Source organism: Melopsittacus undulatus, chromosome 9 (genome assembly GCF_012275295.1).
Source record: "Melopsittacus undulatus isolate bMelUnd1 chromosome 9, bMelUnd1.mat.Z, whole genome shotgun sequence".
NCBI lineage: Eukaryota > Metazoa > Chordata > Aves > Psittaciformes > Psittaculidae > Melopsittacus > Melopsittacus undulatus.
In genome coordinates this window covers 13,193,269-13,211,550 of record NC_047535.1, presented here as the reverse complement: position 1 = coordinate 13,211,550, position 18,282 = coordinate 13,193,269, and the positions used below count along the sequence as shown (strand labels likewise).

Sequence of the window (18,282 nt, the reverse complement as noted above, 5' to 3'; positions counted from 1 at the left end):
GCCCCACCAATGGAAACTGTATTTATGGGCAAAAAAAAGGGTGGAAACTGTATTTCTGGGAAAGAAAAGGTGTGAGCTGTGTCTGGAAATGACACCTCTAGTCTTAACATCTGGGGGATGAACACCTCTGAACACCTGGGGGATGCCAGGAGGCAGAAGAGAGGGGGTGGAGGTCCCAGCATCTCTCCCAGTACTGCATGGGGCAGGTCCAAAGCATATCAAAAGCTCCTCAATTTCATGTAGGTCAGGGTCTAATGGGATTAGGCGTGATGTGAAGATTGGCTCCCACAGTTGGTTTTGTAAGGGTGTGATTAGAATCAAATCCCAGACCCTAATGCCATGAGTTTTATTACAGTTACAGACTTAGCAGCCCAGCATGGGGAGTAGCAGCACCATGACATGGGTCCAATCCATACAAGGGGTGAGGATGGCACTGGGGTAAGATGTGGGATGCTCTCACCTCATACTTATTCCCATGGGATGCTTTGGAACTCGACACTGTTACTTGCTCCATCCTGCAGCTGGAAGCATATCCCTTCTGGTCCTACTCTGAAGGCACCACAGCCATGCATGGCCCAGGGCATGGCTCATCCCCATGATAGCCGTGCTCTCCCTGGATGCATGGGCTCCCTAATATCCCCAGATTAACCCTTTGAGGAGATGAGCCCCATCTCACCCCTGTCCCCATGGTCCCCGATGCTCTCACCTGCCCAGCCTATGTCTTCAGCATCCAACTCCACTGTCACCTCCTCCTCCCAGGCGGGTGCATGCGTGGGCACTGAGGATGCTCGGGTCACCTCCGGCTTCTGCTCATCCCCTCTGCTGGTGTCACTGGGAGGAAAAGGGAGGTGAAAGAGGCCGGTTGCTGGGTGTGGAAGGGGAATGTGTGAGCAGGGAGCTGGGAGAGGGATGAGCACTGTTCCCGCTCAGCGCAGCCAACCCTTGGATAAAAGGGGTTTGTAGCCCCTTTTATCCAAAAGGCTATTTCAGACCCCAGAGGCTAATTATGTGCTGTATTGATGAAGGGACAGGGAGGAGGCTGCTGGGAAAGGAGAAGATTGAATGCTAACGACTGCCATCATTAAAGTCAGCACATAACGAGGCTGAGCATTAATTACAGCAGCCATGGGCCCTGGGTAATTCATCTGTGCTGGTGGAGGCCTGGTTTGGGGTTGGTTCTCCCACTTGTATCAATTGATCATCAATTCCTCATGAGTTTGGCTAATGATTATAATGCCCTCGCTCACTGGCAGATCTTTAAGGGGACCCTGTGAGCCTCTTGATGTTATCCTGGGAATCCCAAGAGCATGGTAGAGTGGTCCATGGTGACCGTGAGTCCTCTCCATCCCTGACGGTGGGGTGAAGGGAGATGGTGACGTGGTGTCAGGTCAGTGTGACACAGATACACCAGCCCTGTCACTGGGTTGTTCTGGATATGAAGATGACAAAGTGTCCAGTGCTAGCTCCCTAGGAAAGCTCCTGCTGGAGCAGATCCAACACAGCTCTTAGGGAGAGGTTACCAGAGCACAGTGATGGCTGAGAACACTGGTGGCACTTTGCCAGCTCAGGGAAAAGAAGATGGTAAAGGTCCTTCCAGCTGCAGGATGAGCTCCAGGTAGTGCTGGGACCAAGCAGGTTCATCCCAGATGGATGGGAGGATGCTCTATGCTTGCAAGACCTCCATCCTCTCTCATTGCTGAATGGACCCTCAGCAACGCTGCATCAACATCCCATGCTCCTCTCGCATCTCCCACGTGTTCCCTTCCCCATGAAGAAGCCCACCTGCATCCTGGAGGGATGGAGCTGAGCCGGCCGGCTCTGCCAGGTGGGAATTAGCATTGGGCTGGCACCAGTTGTAGAGGGGCTGGAAGGGAACGGGCTCTCCAGTAATGAGCTCTGTGGGGGATTTGCTCTACCAGCAACGTGCTTGGAGTCCGAATGAAGGCAAACCTGGGCTGGAGGGTGGGAGGAGGAGGAGGGTGAGAACAAGCTGCTCTGGGCCCCCTTCATTATAGACTTGCCTAAGGATGAGAGTGCTTTCAAAAAGAGCTGTGAAGTGGGGAGGGGGGTGGGGAAAACCTCCACAACACATGGGGATGTGCTTCAGAATCAAATGAACAGGCCGGGGGCAGCAGGAATGGCAGAGATGGTTTGATGCCTCCTCCTCACCCCAGACATGCAGGGGCAGGAGACTCTGTCTCCAGCAAGCAGGCACTGCAGATCGCATGCCCTGGGGCAGGACTTGGCTGGGATGGACCATGAGATGCTCCTCTGATGCTCAGCATCCCTCCCTGCCTGTGCTGGGGCAGGCATTTCGCACTGCCATGCATGTGGGGATGCACCAGCCACCCACTGCCGTGACGAGGGATAAAGATAAAGGGTAAAGACAGCCACCCCTGGGCAGTTCTTATACATCAATGTCTCAGCTGCAGCATGTGTCACCCAGCACGGTGCTGTGTGTGATACCCGGGGCACAGCCTAAACACTCATCTGGCATCCCAAGGTATCATCTCTGCAGGGTAAGTTATTTCTTGGGGCAGACATCCCTGCAGTGGCAACGTGGTGGTGCAGGCACAAACCCCCTGTGTAGCATGGCCACAGCTACAGGACCAATACCCAGGGTGTTGCTTATGCAGGATGTGGCCCTGGAGAAGGCAGCACTGCCCCCACCGCTGTGCTCAGGGCAGAGGTGTAAGAGCAATGCTGAGCAGGCTCAGAATGAGAAAGGGAGAATTGTTCATGTGAGAAACCCCATTTTCACATTGCTCCTGACCCTCTAACCCTGGATCCATCTTCATCCTACTGTGACCTAAGCCAAGTGCTGGGGCGAGGAGGGGACCTGCAGACTCCCACTTCCCACCCCTCTTGCTCCAGGGTTATCAGCTGAGACCCAGGTTTATTTCTGGGTACAGAAGACTTTGCTTGCAGGAGCGCCCCCACCCCTTCCAAGGTGGAGCACCCCATCCACACCACAACCAGGACCCCTGCCTGCACAGCAAACCCATTGACATTGGAGCCCCCATTCCCCTGGCTGGGAGCAGACGGTGCATTCAGCAGCGACCTTGAGTTTCTTGGTGCTGAAGAACAGAAAGGAAGAAGCAAGGTGGTGCTTTTGTGGTACTCAATGTGGAGGAGAGGCTGGGCAGAGCCAGTCTCTTTGTGCTGTTAATTGCAAACACATTAATTGCAAAGCAAGCCAAGGTCATCCCTGCATCACACCGGCCCAGGAGCAGCTTGTGAGTGAAAGGAAGATGTGGAGCAAGCCCACAGGTGCCCCTGAAAGCAGGGAGGGGGGATTTGCTTAGTGCTCGGAGGATGAGGAGCAGAGCCAAGCCACTGCCACAACCCCAGAGCATCCCTGGAGGAGAAGCCCCATCCTCTCCAGGGCAGGGATGAGCCAATGGATGCCTGCAGAGGCTCTCCTGCTCCTTGGGGTCTTTCAGATTCACTCTACTGAGCTATTCACTTCCTGATACTCTGCACGGAGAGCTGGAAGCAATGCATAAAACTATGGAGCAGGGATAGTGGACTGACACAGCTATGGATGTGGGATGCCAAGTCTGGGCATGAGTGACTGGGCACAGCCACAAAGGGCTTGTGGGAGTGGGATTGCTCAGTTCCTCCCATCCCACTCCTGATTTTGGGGACTGATGCTCTGGTGATGCTCAGTTTGAGCTCGGGCTGGCTCCACTGGTGGTACCCATCAGCTTCGGGGGGGATCAGCTGCCACCAGGTCTCCATCCACCTTTGGCTTCTGCTGCCCATCTATAAATCCCACCTTTTAACTGCAAGATGCTACTCTCCTTCAAAAGCAAGTGCCCGAGAAACAATAACTGATTCCCTTCTGCCTTGGCTCCCTCACTATGGTTACTAAAAGGCCCCTCATGTGTCCTGCATCCCTAATACCACCCTCCCCTCCATCACTCTCCCGTTACCATGGCAATGCTGTGATGGAGCAGCACCAGAATGTAAAGAGAGATGCAACAATCACACGCCACCCTCGTGCTATCATTTAGGATATTGATGTTTAAATCTCCTGAGATCATCTGGGTATAATTGGTTTATGGAAATAGAGACAACTCCTGCGGGGGAGTTACTTGGGCTGAGAGCGGGTCCTTGTTATGAGGGAGTGGGAAAGAGGGGAAGGGGTGGTGAAAGGGCAGCAGTGGGGGCTGCCAGCCCCACACCATCCAGCTCCCATCAGGCTGCAGGTGTCAGCCATCCTTGGCTACCAAAATCACGATGGAGAGATGCATCCCTCCTTCCCAGGAGACTCCAGGATGCAGCTGGCACCAGGCACCATGGGGCTGCCACTGTGCCACCCTGACAGGCCTCAGGACCCCTTTCACTGCAGAGCTGAGGGTCTCTGCACTGGGAAATGCCCAGCAAGCAACAGTTTGCTCCACACACTTGCAGAGGAGATGTTTCCAGGCTGATTGCTCCCAGTGGATGAGCCCCACACCTGTTCCCTGGTACTTGGGTACCAACTTGCCTAGCACTGACCTGGAGAAACCCAGCTCCGCAGCCAGGAGATGCTCCAAAGCCACTGACAGCCACTTTCTCCCCCCTTTTCCATGGGAAGCAATGCCAAAGCTTTCCAGGCTCCTGGAAAGGCTCTTTGGGAACGTGGGCTCACCCTGCAGCAGTGCTAAGCAGAGCGGCCTCCCTCTTAACACAGACCAAAGCCTGACCGGCTAATTGAGTCCCCTGGTACATGCATAATGCACGAACAGCCAAGTTCTCCTTACCCAAGCATTCTGTTTTATTTATTAAAACACTCTTTTATTTATTATGATATCATCCTGAAATCCAGGCAGCCTTACCCTGTGGATTCTTTGACATCATTTTATACTTTCAATATTAGGAATGCTTTCTTCCTGATGCCCATGCAAGCCAAAGTGGCCCATTCCCTGCCTTTTCCCATCCTGGCTCCTCTTCCCACAGTGAGCATCCTATGAAGGTGGTGCTTGTGCATGTGCTAGTAAAGACGTTCCCCCCTCCTTTAGGCTTGCAAAGGTTAATAACAGCTCCTAGACCCTTTCCCTATGTCCCCACTGTCCCCCTTCATAGATGCTGGGTACTCACATGACAACATATGGCCATGGCACCCGGCCCTCCCGTGTGGCTGGCAGGTTGCTGGCACCGTGGAAGATGATGGTGATGGATTCCTTCCCCACACGGGCCACATGGCCCCCAGCGGTCACCGGTGCACAGCTGGGGTCCTCTGTCCCAGCAGGGGATGTGGATACCTGCTGGGACCAAGCGGGAGAGACATCAAGGTGGGGAGAGCAGGCATGTCCTTAGCATCCAACCTCATCCCCATGGCACCAGCTCAGTGCTGGGAGCTCAGATTGGGGAGATGACATCCCCAGCACATTCCCATGACTCAGACATGTCTCCTGTTCAATGCTGAAAACCTGGATGGAGGAGAACAAGCTGAGGAGATGGTGTCCTCAGCACATCCCCATCACAGCTACCTCTTCCCTGTCCCCAGGGCCTAGCTGTGGCTCTGTGCTGTGGATGTCCTCATGCCATTGCAGAGCCACAATGTACCAGGCTCCCTGGGAGGACACCAGCAGCATGAGAGCATCCTGCTGGGGTGAAACCAGTCCAGGATTCCTGCCCTGCATGGCCCCCCGGGGCCAGCTACACTGCAGTCCCAAAGACCCCTCATCAGGTCACCAAGGCTGGGATTAACCATCTATTGCTTCCCTATGAGGGTGCTGAGGCACTGGCACAGGGTGTCCAGAGGAGCTGTGGCTGCCCCATCCCTGGCAGTGTTCAAGGCCAGGTTGGACACGGGGGCTTGGAGCAAGCTGCTCCAGTGGAAGGGGTCCCTGTCTGTGGCTGGGGTTGTTGTTGGATGAACTCTAAGGTCCCTTCCAACACAAACCAGGCTGGGATTCTATGATCTAAAGCACGTACATTTCCCCTCCCAGCCCTCTGACATGCCAACAACTCCCCCACTCCCCCTTCTCCAGCCCAGACATCTCTGCAATTGATAGGAATCCTGCAGGAATTGGGATCTCAGCCCAATCCAGGGGGGAAAAAGGGGCGAGTGCAGCAGCTCCCCCTCCCCATCTCATTAATTCCCACCAGCTGATGTGATAAGGAGCAGCAGAGCCGCAAGCTGCCGCTCCTCACACATGGGGGGACTGTCCCTGCTCCCATCACACCCCTTCCAAGTGAGAGACAGCCCTGTCCCCACCGGCTGCATCCTCGCCTTGGCCAGCACGCAGCATGAATGCATCCAACACCGCACAGGGCTGTGGGTACAAGGGGTTAAAAGCCACCCTGCACCACTTCAGAGCCTGCAGAGCAAACCCTGCGTGCATCCAACTGACCTCCTGGGGTTGAGCAAGGAGCTCCAGCCCATCAACATCCCTGAGGGCTTCTCAGAGCTGCTGCCTGCAAATCCCCTCCGACACGTGGCTTTGCCTCCAAACTCCATAATGAGGGGCTGGTGTGTCCTAAACCCTCTCCCTTGTCTCTCCTGAGGGTGATGGTGATGGGCTTGGCAGCACAAAGGTGACCTGCCACCACAGGGGATGCGAGCCCAAACGTGGGGATTGTGTTCAGGATGGAAACTTGAGGGCGCTGACCAGCAACAGCTTGGAAAACCCACTGAAAGCAGCTTTCGCCCTCCCCCCCCTTATTTCTTTGCTGTCAGCTTGGAAGCCAGCTGGAGCTCGGGGTGGGTGCTGGGGACAGGCTCTGCATCCATGACAGCCAGAAAGAGGGATCAAAGGAGCAGGCACACAAAGTGGGGGAGGATACCCTGACTTGCTCTGTGGATGGATCTCAATCCCACCCTGGCTCCAGCTCCATGGTAATTATCCCCCCGCCCAGCAACGCTGATGGAGAGGGGAAATTACAGGCTTTCTTGACCTGACATGGGATGATGGCTATCAGGTCAACCCCCACAAGCACAGGCACTCCCTGATAGAGCCACAGAGGCTCCATACACTGCCTCAGCACCCCCTGAGCCCCCCAAAGCACAGGGCAGCCTGTCCCTGTGCCTTCCCAAGGCATTGCCAGAGAGGCAAGAAAAAGGGGGGGAAGGCGGAGGCTATGATTTTGCCTCATTGGCATTGGCAAAGAGGGAAAATACAGGATAGATCTGGGGGAAAGAGGATGAAAGCACAGACTTGGGTATAAGGCCCCTTCCAAGAGGTAAGATGCTGGATATACAGGCAGGAAGCATGCACAGGAGTGCAGCCAGGGATGCTCTCCCCCTGAGACCCATCTCTCCTTTCAAAAAAGCATCTGTTCAGGCTCCAGCTTTGGAGTTTTAGGGAGTATTTGCATCCCAATTACTCCCTAAAATCCCAATCCAGAGGTATTCCAGCTGGCTGAGCTGGGAAACAGCCTTGCTTTGAATAGCTTGGACACATCTGAGCTCACTAATGGAACACAGAACCTAAGTTGTGATGCTGGATCACTGTCCCACACCCTTATTTACAGCTCCAGCTCATTAATCTGGGACAATTTTCCCTATTTTCTTTCACATTCCAGATAAGAGACACAGATTTCTTAGCGCACACCTTCATACCCACCGCTTATATTCACATCTCCCTGGAAAACAAGGTTTTACCACTGCAATCGTTACAGCATGACAATTAGTGAGGGGTTTTGATGGAAAATGAATGAGGGTAAAGCTAAGTAAAGCTCAGCAGAACAAAACAGTTTAAATATAGCAAGCATGAACAATGCCAGGCTTTGTAGGCAACTGGTACCCAAAACCTTCAGCAAGGCTGTGATTAACTGCTGAAATAAACCCCAGTCGCTATTAAATCCAGGAGGAAACTCAGTATTCCTTCCAGAAAGGAGGCGCCAGGTAAAGCCTACGCTTGTTTTGTAGCTCTTTTACTCAGCTGGAAGAACAACTTCTCCATCCCTGCGAAGCCAAGGGCTCTTAGCCAGGAATTTGCAACCTGTTATTTGTGGAGGTGGAGGAAAAACACAGTTCCCTTATTCCTGAGGGTCTCAGTTTGGGTCTCACCATAGGTTTGAGGTCCCTTGGAGCATTCCCTGTGCATCTCATGCTGATCCCACACAGCACCTTAACCCCAAGCCACCCTTAAAGCATCCTTGATGCTGATCATCCATTATCCAGCCTGCGATGCTGCGGGTAGGTTGATTAACGGGGCTGCCGGAGCTGCCATCATCCTAATTTGTTTTCCTATCAACTCTTTATCATCAGGAGCGAAGCACCGGGACCCAGACAGCTCCTCTACAGCAGCGCTCAGCCAAGATTAAATTGCTTCTGGCTGCGAGCTGACAAGACATAAATAGCCTCAAGAGCCTGGTGTTTAGTTCGGGGAGGACAGCCCAGGCCAGGAGCCAGCAGGGACCTCCAGGCACGGTCCTGCAGAGCTCCTCCATCGCAGCTTCACCCCTGCCCACAGCAGGAGGTTCTCCTCGAGGTTTGATCCCTTATGTGCATTGAGCAGCACAAGACCAGAGGTGAGCAGCTGGGGCTGTACCACAGCGCTCCCCAGGGGGGATGCACCACTATGCAGGAGAAGACATCGGTCCCTGCCGTGCCATGGAAAGGTACTTCATAGAGAGCCCCACAAGCCTCCGAGCCCTGGCTGAAGCCAGGAGTGATGCCGCTGTTGTGGGAGGAGGGATCTGCTCCTCTATGGTGGGAGCATTCACAGCCCCGAGCTCCTCCCTGCCCCTAGCAATTTATGAGCTGCTGTTGGGAACGTGTCAGCTTTATCCTCCTCCTGAGACTTCATAAAATAATAGTAGGCTCCATAAGCGAAGATGGACTGGGGCTGGTGTGAGTTTTCCTATGTGATGTCTCCCCAGGCTCCTTTTAAGCCTCCTTACGGCAGCTAAACACCGGCAAGCTGCTTCCCCTCCCCTGGCAGCTGAGAGGATGGGAAATAAAGTGCCACTTGGCTTTAAACAAGCAGCAGGATGAGGCCATAGGTTACACCTCCAGCACCATGGGACATCTGAACACAAGGTAGGGCTGGAGCATAGCCAGGACATCCCAGAGCTAGGCCACCCTGAGGATGCCACATCTTCAGGTGTTCCTTGGCACATCCTAACTGATCCAGTCACCTCTCAGGGCTGGACCTCAGGGCTCTGTGATGTAAGAGGACACCACAGAGCATCTCCTGATAACAGGGATGAGCAGCCCATCATGGCTCCCATCACAACATTGAGCAAGCGTGCACCTCCAGGTGCAGGGAACTGGGACAGGGATTTTACAGGTCATCAGGCAGCAAAATGGGGTGAAATGTGGGTTTACAGCAAGGACGCAGTGGCTGGTGGGTGAGCAGATGCAGCTGCTTTGCCCAGACTCACCTTCTCCCAACATGCTGCATGAGGGACAATTGAGCACCTGGAATCCATGGCTTCTGGGGGTGGGAGATGCATTGCTCCATGCCCTGCTATCCCTATGTCCTGTGTCAGTCCCACAAGCTCAGTGTGTTCAGAGTGCAACCTAACATCCCACATCCGTATGGGTTTGCACCCCCTTGAGCATCACGGCTCCTCGGCTGTCTGCCCCACTCTCCAAAGCAACCGGAGCCTCGGTGCTAATCAGATTTGAGGCTGTGAAATCTCATTTGAGGCTCTATTAATGCAGAGCTGGCATGACACAGGCCCCGGCCTGTCTCCAATGAGGAAAACAAGGAAAGCAATCTAGCTGGGAAAAATGCATCTTCCGGAACAAGCTCGGGGGAGCCGGCCCAGCGCAATTACAGTTAAAAGGAAGATTAAAACAGTATCAGCGCTCTTCTTCCTCTGACCCCTGCTCCCACCCCGGGGAGAGGAGCACTGAGCTGCATTGATGGGCATCCCCAGCACTACGGTCCCTCAAACAGGGATGTGGTTGCAGTGGGATGCGAGCCCTTCAAAGCAAGGGGCTTTTGCACAATGCAGCAGTGGAAGGGTCATGAACTCATCCATGGATTGTTATGCTGGGGGGTCCAGGTGCTTTTTTCCCTCTCAGGTTTTGGTCCCTGATGCCTCTGAGCTGCTTGGTGTGGGATGAGAGGAGAGCACAGCCCCCTGTAATGACACCTACCACTGATGGAGCAGCCTTTTCCCTTGAGAAGTAGCCTCTAGAATGACATAGAGGTAGGTACATGAGGAACAGCCATCAGCTTCCCAAATGAAAGGAGCTGGTGAGCACATGGTTTCTAGGAGCTAGAGAGCATATTCACCCCCCTGCAAAGGCTCTAGACTCTGACACAAAACACAGCCCTAAGATAAACAGCCATATGGTTGGAGAACTTCAGCTCCTCAATGGCCCGAGGCAGTCCGAGCTCAACCCCATTGTATTACAAGGGGTATTTCCCAACAACTTCCTGCAGCAGGTTTAAATCATCCTCCAAGGAAAAACACCCCGAGTGCTTAAAGCCCTTTTGTAGATGCCCAGCAAAACAAAAGAGAGAAAAGGAAGAAAAGCAATGCAGGAAAGCAAACACTGTTTTATTCATCCTTTCATCCTGCCAGCCTCAGCCCGCTCCAGTAACCCCCATTGCTGCGGGCAGACACCGCTGCTCTGCTCCCATTTCCCAGCCAGCTGCAGGGATGGGGATGGGGGGGGGGGGGGAATTTTTTCCCTTGGGTTCAGGCTGAGCTTAATATATTCTTATTATTCTTATTTTTAAGCAAGTTGTTTCCTCGAGGGGACCCTGCGGGAGCTCATTAGAGATCACAGGGTGGCTTTAGAGAGCTGCGAGGAAGGATGCGCTCCCCCATCGGCACATAGGGATCCTGACTCCAAGCCCGTTTCCCTGGGGAGCAGCATTGCCGCTGGCCGGGAATCCCTTTGGGCTAAAAATTGCCAAATTCATTTTCCTTCCATTTATGTCGAAAACTCCCAATTCACCTGTCAAATAATTAAATGGGCCAGCAGCCCAGCACCACCTCGTCTGCTCCATTAGGAGAGTTCTACACTTTCTATATTTATCAGCAGCATCAGTGCAATTTCCTCCCCCCCTACCTCTTAAAACGGAGCAATTTTCTCTTTTTAACCCCATTTGCTTTTCTCATCAAGGCAGTTATTTGACACTTAAAGGGACATGATGACTGAAATTGCAGGAATTAGAGCTAGCAACTGCTATGCCTGTCTGCATTTCCTTTGGGCACCCAAAGAGTTAGGGATAAGCAAATGGAGCAGCAGCTTGGGAAACCTCTTGAGGATCTGGCTTCTCCGTTTTAGCTAAGAAAACAAGAATTGCCACCCTGCACTCGTCCATTTCCATGCCAGATCTCCACCAGGGCAGGGAGAAGCATGTGGAGAACAGGACTTTTGGATCAAGCAGCCTCAGCTCCTCAGTGTTATTTAGGGAATATAATTTCCTTTCAATACATCACTAAAAACATTCATTTTCGCACGCCCAAAAATCATCCTTCAGCAAATCAAAGCTCTGCAAGCAGCACCCCAAAGCCATTTGCTTCAGGTCGCCTTTACCCTGGTCCCTTCAGCACAGGAATGATGCAGGGATGCGGAGGAAGGCAAAGTCCCCAATGAGCCCGTCAAGGCACGCTCCTCCCCGGGCTGACAGCTTTTCAAAGCCCTACAAATTGCTCACCAGAGCAGCGTTATTCATCTCTGCCACATCCTGGGGCGAGCCTTGTCAGCAAAGTTTGTTTTTCAGCCTCATTGCCCTTTCAGTGAGTGGAGGCAGGTCCAGCCCCTCACCCTGTTGTCAGGGCTGGACCCCTTCCACCCTGCCTGTGATGGCTGCTGTCACTGGGATGAGTGATGGATGAGCTGGCCAGGAGACACGTGCCATCCATCACCCGCTAACAGAGATCTCTGCCCCAGCTCTGCTCCCCGGTGATGGGAGGACAGAAGCTTTTACCCACCATCATCACTCAGGGAGATGGGGCACATGGTGAGGGCAGCTGCATCTGGCACAAGCATCCTTGCCCTGCCTTGCAGCCTTGCTGCCCCCACCACTGCAGAGAGAATCATGGAATGGTTTGGGTTGGAAAAGACCTTAACGTCACCCAGTTCCAGCCCCTGCCATGGGCAGGGACACCTTTCACTAGAGCATCTTGATTCAAGCCCCTTCCAGCCTGGCTTTGAGCACTGCCATGGACACAAACTCAATGTCTCACACCCAAACCAGCCCCTTGGCAGAGCCAGATGGTTGAGCCAGGCTTGCAGTGGGGTCTGGGTTGGGTTTGAAGCAGTCAGCAGACCCCAGGGCTGCACTGTGCTCCCCACCAAAAGGCAGTGCAGCCAGCAAGTGAACTCAGTTCCTAGCCTGTTATCCACATCTGGATGGGGAAGGGGCTCCTGGGACCCCCCCTGCGGGCATTAAGGAGGTCCCAGCTTGAACCCACCCTAAAAAGGGGCCAAAAGGTCCAGCTGTGGCTCAGACCCCTCCAGATCTCTGTGCCTGAAGTACAGAGTCACTGCTTTGCTTTCTGTATCCTGCTTAAAGAACCAAAGCTGATCTGGGGATGGCTTTTGCTCACCCCTGTGATTTATGTTACACCGTATCACTTTGCACACGCACACGCTTTCTTAGGGAAACTTCTTAGCTTCATGAGGAATCCAAAGGGATGAAATAAAGCATAAGCAGGGCCAGGAGCAGGTTTTGTCCCAGTTTTCAGACCTATATAAGCTCCACAAGTCACAGTCAGCCTTGCATGGCATGGATGGGGTGGGCTGACCATGGGAAGCAGCAGCTTCCCGATATCCCGGTGCTCTTCCAGCCTGGGAAACAAGCTGTGTGCAAACCCATTTGTTTGCTGCGATTCCTTGTACCCCGACAGCAGCAGATTGCTGTGTTGGGATGGGTGCCTCGCTGCCAGCTGGTCCAGGGAGACTGGAAACAAACCAGCTTGCAACCAAGTCCAAGTGCCAAGGAGATCTCCCAGAGCTGGCTCCTTATCCCCAGCTCCACATGGACCTGCTGCCTGTGAAACGGGAGCAGTTCCCAGGGGAAGGGACAGGCTTCTGCTGACCTGGGGGCTGATTCCCATTAACTGAACCCTGTACTCTGCTGCTGGGCCCCCAAGGGTCCTGGTGAGCCCAGTCCCAGCCTCCATCCCCGCCAGGCTGGGGAAGGAAGTATTTCGGGTTGGAAGAGACCTTAAAGCTCGTCCAGTCCCAACCCCTGCCACAGGCAGGGACACCTCCCACTGGAGCAGCTTGTTCCAAGCCCCTGTGTCCAACCTGGCCTTGAACACTGCCAGGGATGGGGCAGCCACAGCTTCTCTGGGCACCCTGTGCCAGCGCCTCAGCACCCTCACAGGGAAGAGCTTCTGCCTAAGAGCTCATCTCAGTCTCCCCTCTGGCAGGTTCAAGCCATTCCCCTTGCCCTGTCCCTACAGGGCAGTATCCCTGGTGCTGACAGCTCAGCACACTGACTGAGAGATCACCCATGGCACACAATCGATCTGCTGCTGCCGTGACCAGGTTCTGGGACAATGAGGGAGCTGTCTGGCTCCGCAACACACACAAGGCATTTGAAGAGCCAGCAGAGCCTCCTGCTTCGTGCCTTGGAATACATTACCCACAGGTTGCGGGGAGATGTGAAAAATCATTATCCCCACAACTTGTCCTTTCATGTGAAGCTCGGCACCCATCCATCACCCCCACTGCCCTGCATATGAGATGCTCAGCACAGAGGCAGCATCAAGGATCTGGTCTCCCACTGGGAGCGCCCTCATGTATTTGCCACTTGGGAAAGCAAAACAGACGGATGCCATACACGGACACTCATCCAAGCAGCAGCCCTGCTGTACGGGACCCCTCACTCCTCTGAAGTTGCCCCTCAGCATCACTGACTCCCCAAACCATTGATCACACAAGTCCTGCCTGAATTCAGGAAGCTTTTTAGGCTTTTGAACTTCAGCTTAGGGCTCATCTTCAGTGTGCACTGCAGGCTCAGCCCGTGACGCTTTGAGATGCAGGTTTGGACCACCAAGAGCTAAACCAGCTCCAGACTGACAAGCAGCTTCCATAACTTCAACTCTCCCTGGACTACAGCATCCCAGGAGTGCTTTAGGAGATTAAAACCCCCTCCCAGCTCCACCTGGTCCACCCCTTTCCCCATAACCCTCACCCTCCAATCCATTTTCCATCACTCCAGCCCCCCATGGGGGCCGGGAGCCAAGAGCCCCCCTGCTGCTCTGCTTTTAATTCCTAAATAAACCCCATCCTGGCACATACTTGCTGGGTGACATCAGCAGCAGGTGATTTATCACATTCCCTCCGGGGGCCCAGCAGCACAATTGCATTTGCTAATGCCTCCTCCTCGCCTTGACGCCCCTGGAGCGGCTCTGCATCCCACTCCGCATCCCAGCCGATTGCCATCGATTTCAGCAGCTCCAAAGAGTTTCCGTCTAGACGTTTGCTGAGCAAACTCAATCAGGTCTCGCTTATCAGCCTTTCTGGGCAGTCAATCTGCAGCCGATCAGGACAGGGATAACACATCCAAGTGCTGGGAAGCACGAGGAGTTGCTCCATGGGCCGGAGATGCTCAGCATCCAGCCTGTGGCACAAGGAGCAGGCAGCTGCCCTGGAGAGCAGCTCAACAGGGCTGGAGCACCCCCATGTGAAACACATGGACCAAGTGCCCCAGAGGCATCAGCAACACATTCATCTGGTACAAGGGATGGAGCTGAGGCATGAAGGCGCCCTGCACTGCAGCAGCAGGGTACCCTGCAGGACAGAGGGATGTCAAGCTAAGTTTTACCCTACAACCCTACCAATGTAGTGACCAAGACCAAGAAGAACATTGAGGACATGCTTGTGATAGGAGCCACTACCTATGGTGACCCTTGTCACATCACCACAGGATGCCTGAGCTCAGTGCGGGCCACCAGCCCCATCCCTGAGCCAGTAGCATTTGCTGCAGAAGACCTTGCCATCGAGCCCACCATGCCCACTGGAAAACATGGGGCATTCCCTGGAAGGGGAAGAGAGCCCAGAGGATGCCTGGGGAGGGTTCCTAAGATCAAGCCTATCTCCGGTGCTGTAATCCAGCATCCCCAAGCAATGTTTTCACAGGTGTATGAGACACTTCAGAGAGCAGCATGGACAATGCCTTCGTCAGTGGACCTGTTATTGTTACAGTGAGATGCAGGAAATGGAGCCCCTGGGGTAAGGGTTGTCTTATTTTCCTTTATTTAGTCAGTTTTTAATGTAACTAAGGGGCAAGAAATACAGATTATGTCAGCCCTGCCCTATGGCTTCCAGAACTTCTAAACCCCAAGGTTTTAGGAGTCTACACTGGAGCTGCAAGATGAAATACTTCAGATAAATCAACCCCAGATGTGAACAGAATTGCTTCTAGGTGACACCACTCCTTGCCTGGGGACAGCAGCAATGCCTTTTGGTATTAGAAGTGCAAGGTTTGGTGTCTCATTCCCCCATCCCCACAGCCAGGCTGGGGATGCAATGACCTGGGAGCAGGAGCAGCACTGGTACCCAAGCTGAGCAGGGAAAGGATGGAGGTGGCCTTGTCCCCTTGCACCCCAAGCTCTAATGGGAAGCTACTCTGAGTAATAGCACTACAACCTATTCAGGATGGTGTCTTCTCCACTGGCTGCACTCACCTGCCCTGGCGAAGAGGCCAGATCCGGGCTGGAGCCTGGTGAGGAGAGGTGGAAGCTGCTGCAGCTCAGTGCAGCAGGCACAGCCACCGAGGAAGAGGAGGAGGAAGAGGAAGGATGCTCATCTGCTGAGCCACTCGGGAGCTCCGGGGAGGAGCCAAGTGCAGGGCCAGCCTGCAGCCTCTGTGGGTAAGAGGAAGGACTTGGAGAACCAGCTATGTGATCCAGCATCCCTTTCCCCAGTCCTTCCCATAGCATCCCCCCCCCCCCCCCATACCCCAGGGACACCCTCTGCATCCCAGCTCCATCCTCTAACACTTGGGCTTAGGAATGTACCCTTCAAGGGGAAATCTTTTCCTTACCACCAAAACAGCCATAACCAGCCTCAACCATTTACTTGAGACTTAGAGACCCTTAGATCCATAGGGATTGCTCCTCCACAGCCCCAGCTGCCCCAGGAAAAAGGGAGAAGACCCCAACACCTATTATTATTAAAAAATGAGCTTATTAATGAATCTATTAGCAGCCCAGCCTTCCCTCCATTCCTTATAGAGAGCACCCACCCAGCTCCCAGCTGCCTCTGATGGGGGCTGACTGCTTGCAACCCTTAAAAGGGGGGGATAAAGGAGGGTAAAGTGATGTTGTGGGGTGCATCTTCCTTGAGGCAGAGGGTTTCTGTTGGAGGGGCTGCCCTGCACCAGCTGGGAAGGTGAGGGTGATTCAGGAGGCTTGGAGGTTCTGGTCCTACTGTGGGTGAGATCTGGCATAAGCTGTAGGCCTTATCTTTAGTAGGGGATGGTTAATGTTGTGTTGGAACAAACTAGGCTGGACAGAGATAGGTGAATATCCTATAAATGCTCTTTTCCTACATCTCTGAGCATGATCTGACTGCAGGATCTACTTTCCTGGCTTTGCTTGTGTGACTGTTATCCCACTAAGACCTTGCCTGTACCTTGAGCTTATCCCAGCTTGATCCTGTCCTGGATGGAGATGCCCCCTAACTCTGGTTGCAGGCAGGGGGCAGGTACCAGGTTTCTACCAAGAGGAATGAGAGAGGGGAAACTGAGGTAGGGGGGTGCTCTTTACCAAAGATACTCCTGGAAGCTATGGAGACCTCTCTCTTTGTGCTTCCTACTCCAATTGGTGCCTATGTGGAGCCATCTAGCTACCCTAAGGCTAAATCCTATCCAAACCAGCCTGGTTTGCTCTTGTTTACCCAGAGCATGGGATCTCCAGCCCCCAGATCCATGCTTCCCTACCTGTGGAGAGCAGGCATAGCCTTCAGTGGGCAGTGAGTGATAAGCAGACTCTGGTGTATGGTGCAAGCGGCTGGATGCAGGGATGTCCAGGGCTGGGGATGCTGCTGCTGGGCTTGCTGCTTGCTGGCCCTTCTGGGTGCTGGGAGACAGTGACGTGGGTACCACCAGTGCAGTGGGTGCGCGGTGCTCGTGCAGGGATGCGGTGAAGGCCATGCGGCCGCAGTGCATCTCTGGCTGCTCACTGCCCACCCGCAGCAAAGTCATCACCGCACTGTAGCGGTACCAGTCCTCATCCCGCCCGGCAGAGAGCTTCATGTGGGGCTGGTTGGGCCGGGGGTAGATGGCAAAGAAGGCTTCACCCACCTGCCTGCTCCTCCCCAGCCCTGCTGCCCTCCGGGGCATGCACAGGGCTTCGATGTGGAGCCGCACATCGTGGTTCTTGTCATTTTTGCAGAAACCTGCCAGGACCAGCATGGGGTGAGGCTTCCCCAGGCAGCTCCTGGCTCCAGGAGCATCTCCCGGGCTTGTCCATCAGCAGCATTGGTTATCCCTGCCTATGAGCACACCCAAGGGGGTATCCAGCCTGGATGCTGGTTGAGGAATGTTTGCATTGTTGGGGTGCTGGTCCCACTCTGCAAGCTGGAGCTGCCCCATCCACCCCACTAAGCTCAGGCACTTTTAATTGGACACAAGCTCAGGGTTGTGGTACAAGGGGTTTGTAAGCCTGAGACAAGCTGGTCTTGCTATAGTAATTATAAGGCTCAGGGGGGACCTGATGGCTCCCTATGGCTGCCTGACAGGAGGATGGAGCCAGGAGGGGCTGGGCTCTGCTCCCAAGGAACAAGGGATGGGACAAGAGGAAATGGCCTCAAGCTGCACCAGGGCAGGTTTAGATGGAGCTGAGGAACAATTCCTTCCCCAGAGGGTGCTCAGGCATTGGAACAGGCTGCCCAGGGCAGGGCTGCAGGCACCATCCCTGCAAGTGTTCACACAGTGTGGAGATGAGGCCTCAGTGCCATGGGTTAGGGGTGGCCTTGGCAGTGCTGGGGATGGGTTGGGCTGGATGGTCTCAAAGGACTTTTCCTGGTTGATTTTAGGATTCGGTGCTGCAGAGCCGTGCTCCTGTGTCACCTCCCCTGCCAGGTACCCCCATGGCACCCAGCCCCTTACCTCTGGGCAGGGTGAAGGTGAATTTTCTCTTCTGGAAGCAGTAGAGCTGGTGGAGGTCCCTCTGCTCGATGGTGTCGGTGGTGCTGGTGCTGCCCTGGGTGACCTCCCCGCTGTTGACACGGAGCCGGATGCCAGCACTGGAGCCCTGCAGCAGCGGGTTCTCCACCGTGAGCCTCAGGGCATAGCGGCCCTGCTGGTTAAACTGGATGCTGAGCACCTCAAACTCAAAGTCCAGCATCTTCTCCTCAGCCCTCAGCCGGGAGAGCTGCAGGGCCAGGGGGACGTGAAGCTCCCTTTCCTTGACCAGCAT

At 54.3% G+C, this 18,282-nt stretch overlaps 1 protein-coding gene across 1 annotated transcript in view; it reads right to left on the bottom strand.

The window, feature by feature from the left end:
• The window catches only part of CCDC33 (coiled-coil domain containing 33), a 40,630-nt gene extending 22,348 nt beyond the window's left edge, over positions 1-18,282 (bottom strand). The window contains exons 1-4 of the mRNA XM_031045951.2: positions 17,973-18,282; positions 16,803-17,260; positions 5,086-5,249; positions 707-831 (exon numbers count right to left, since the gene is read on the bottom strand). Coding sequence (XP_030901811.2) covers positions 707-831; positions 5,086-5,249; positions 16,803-17,260; positions 17,973-18,282 — 1,057 coding nt within the window. The remainder of the gene's footprint in view (positions 1-706; positions 832-5,085; positions 5,250-16,802; positions 17,261-17,972) is intronic.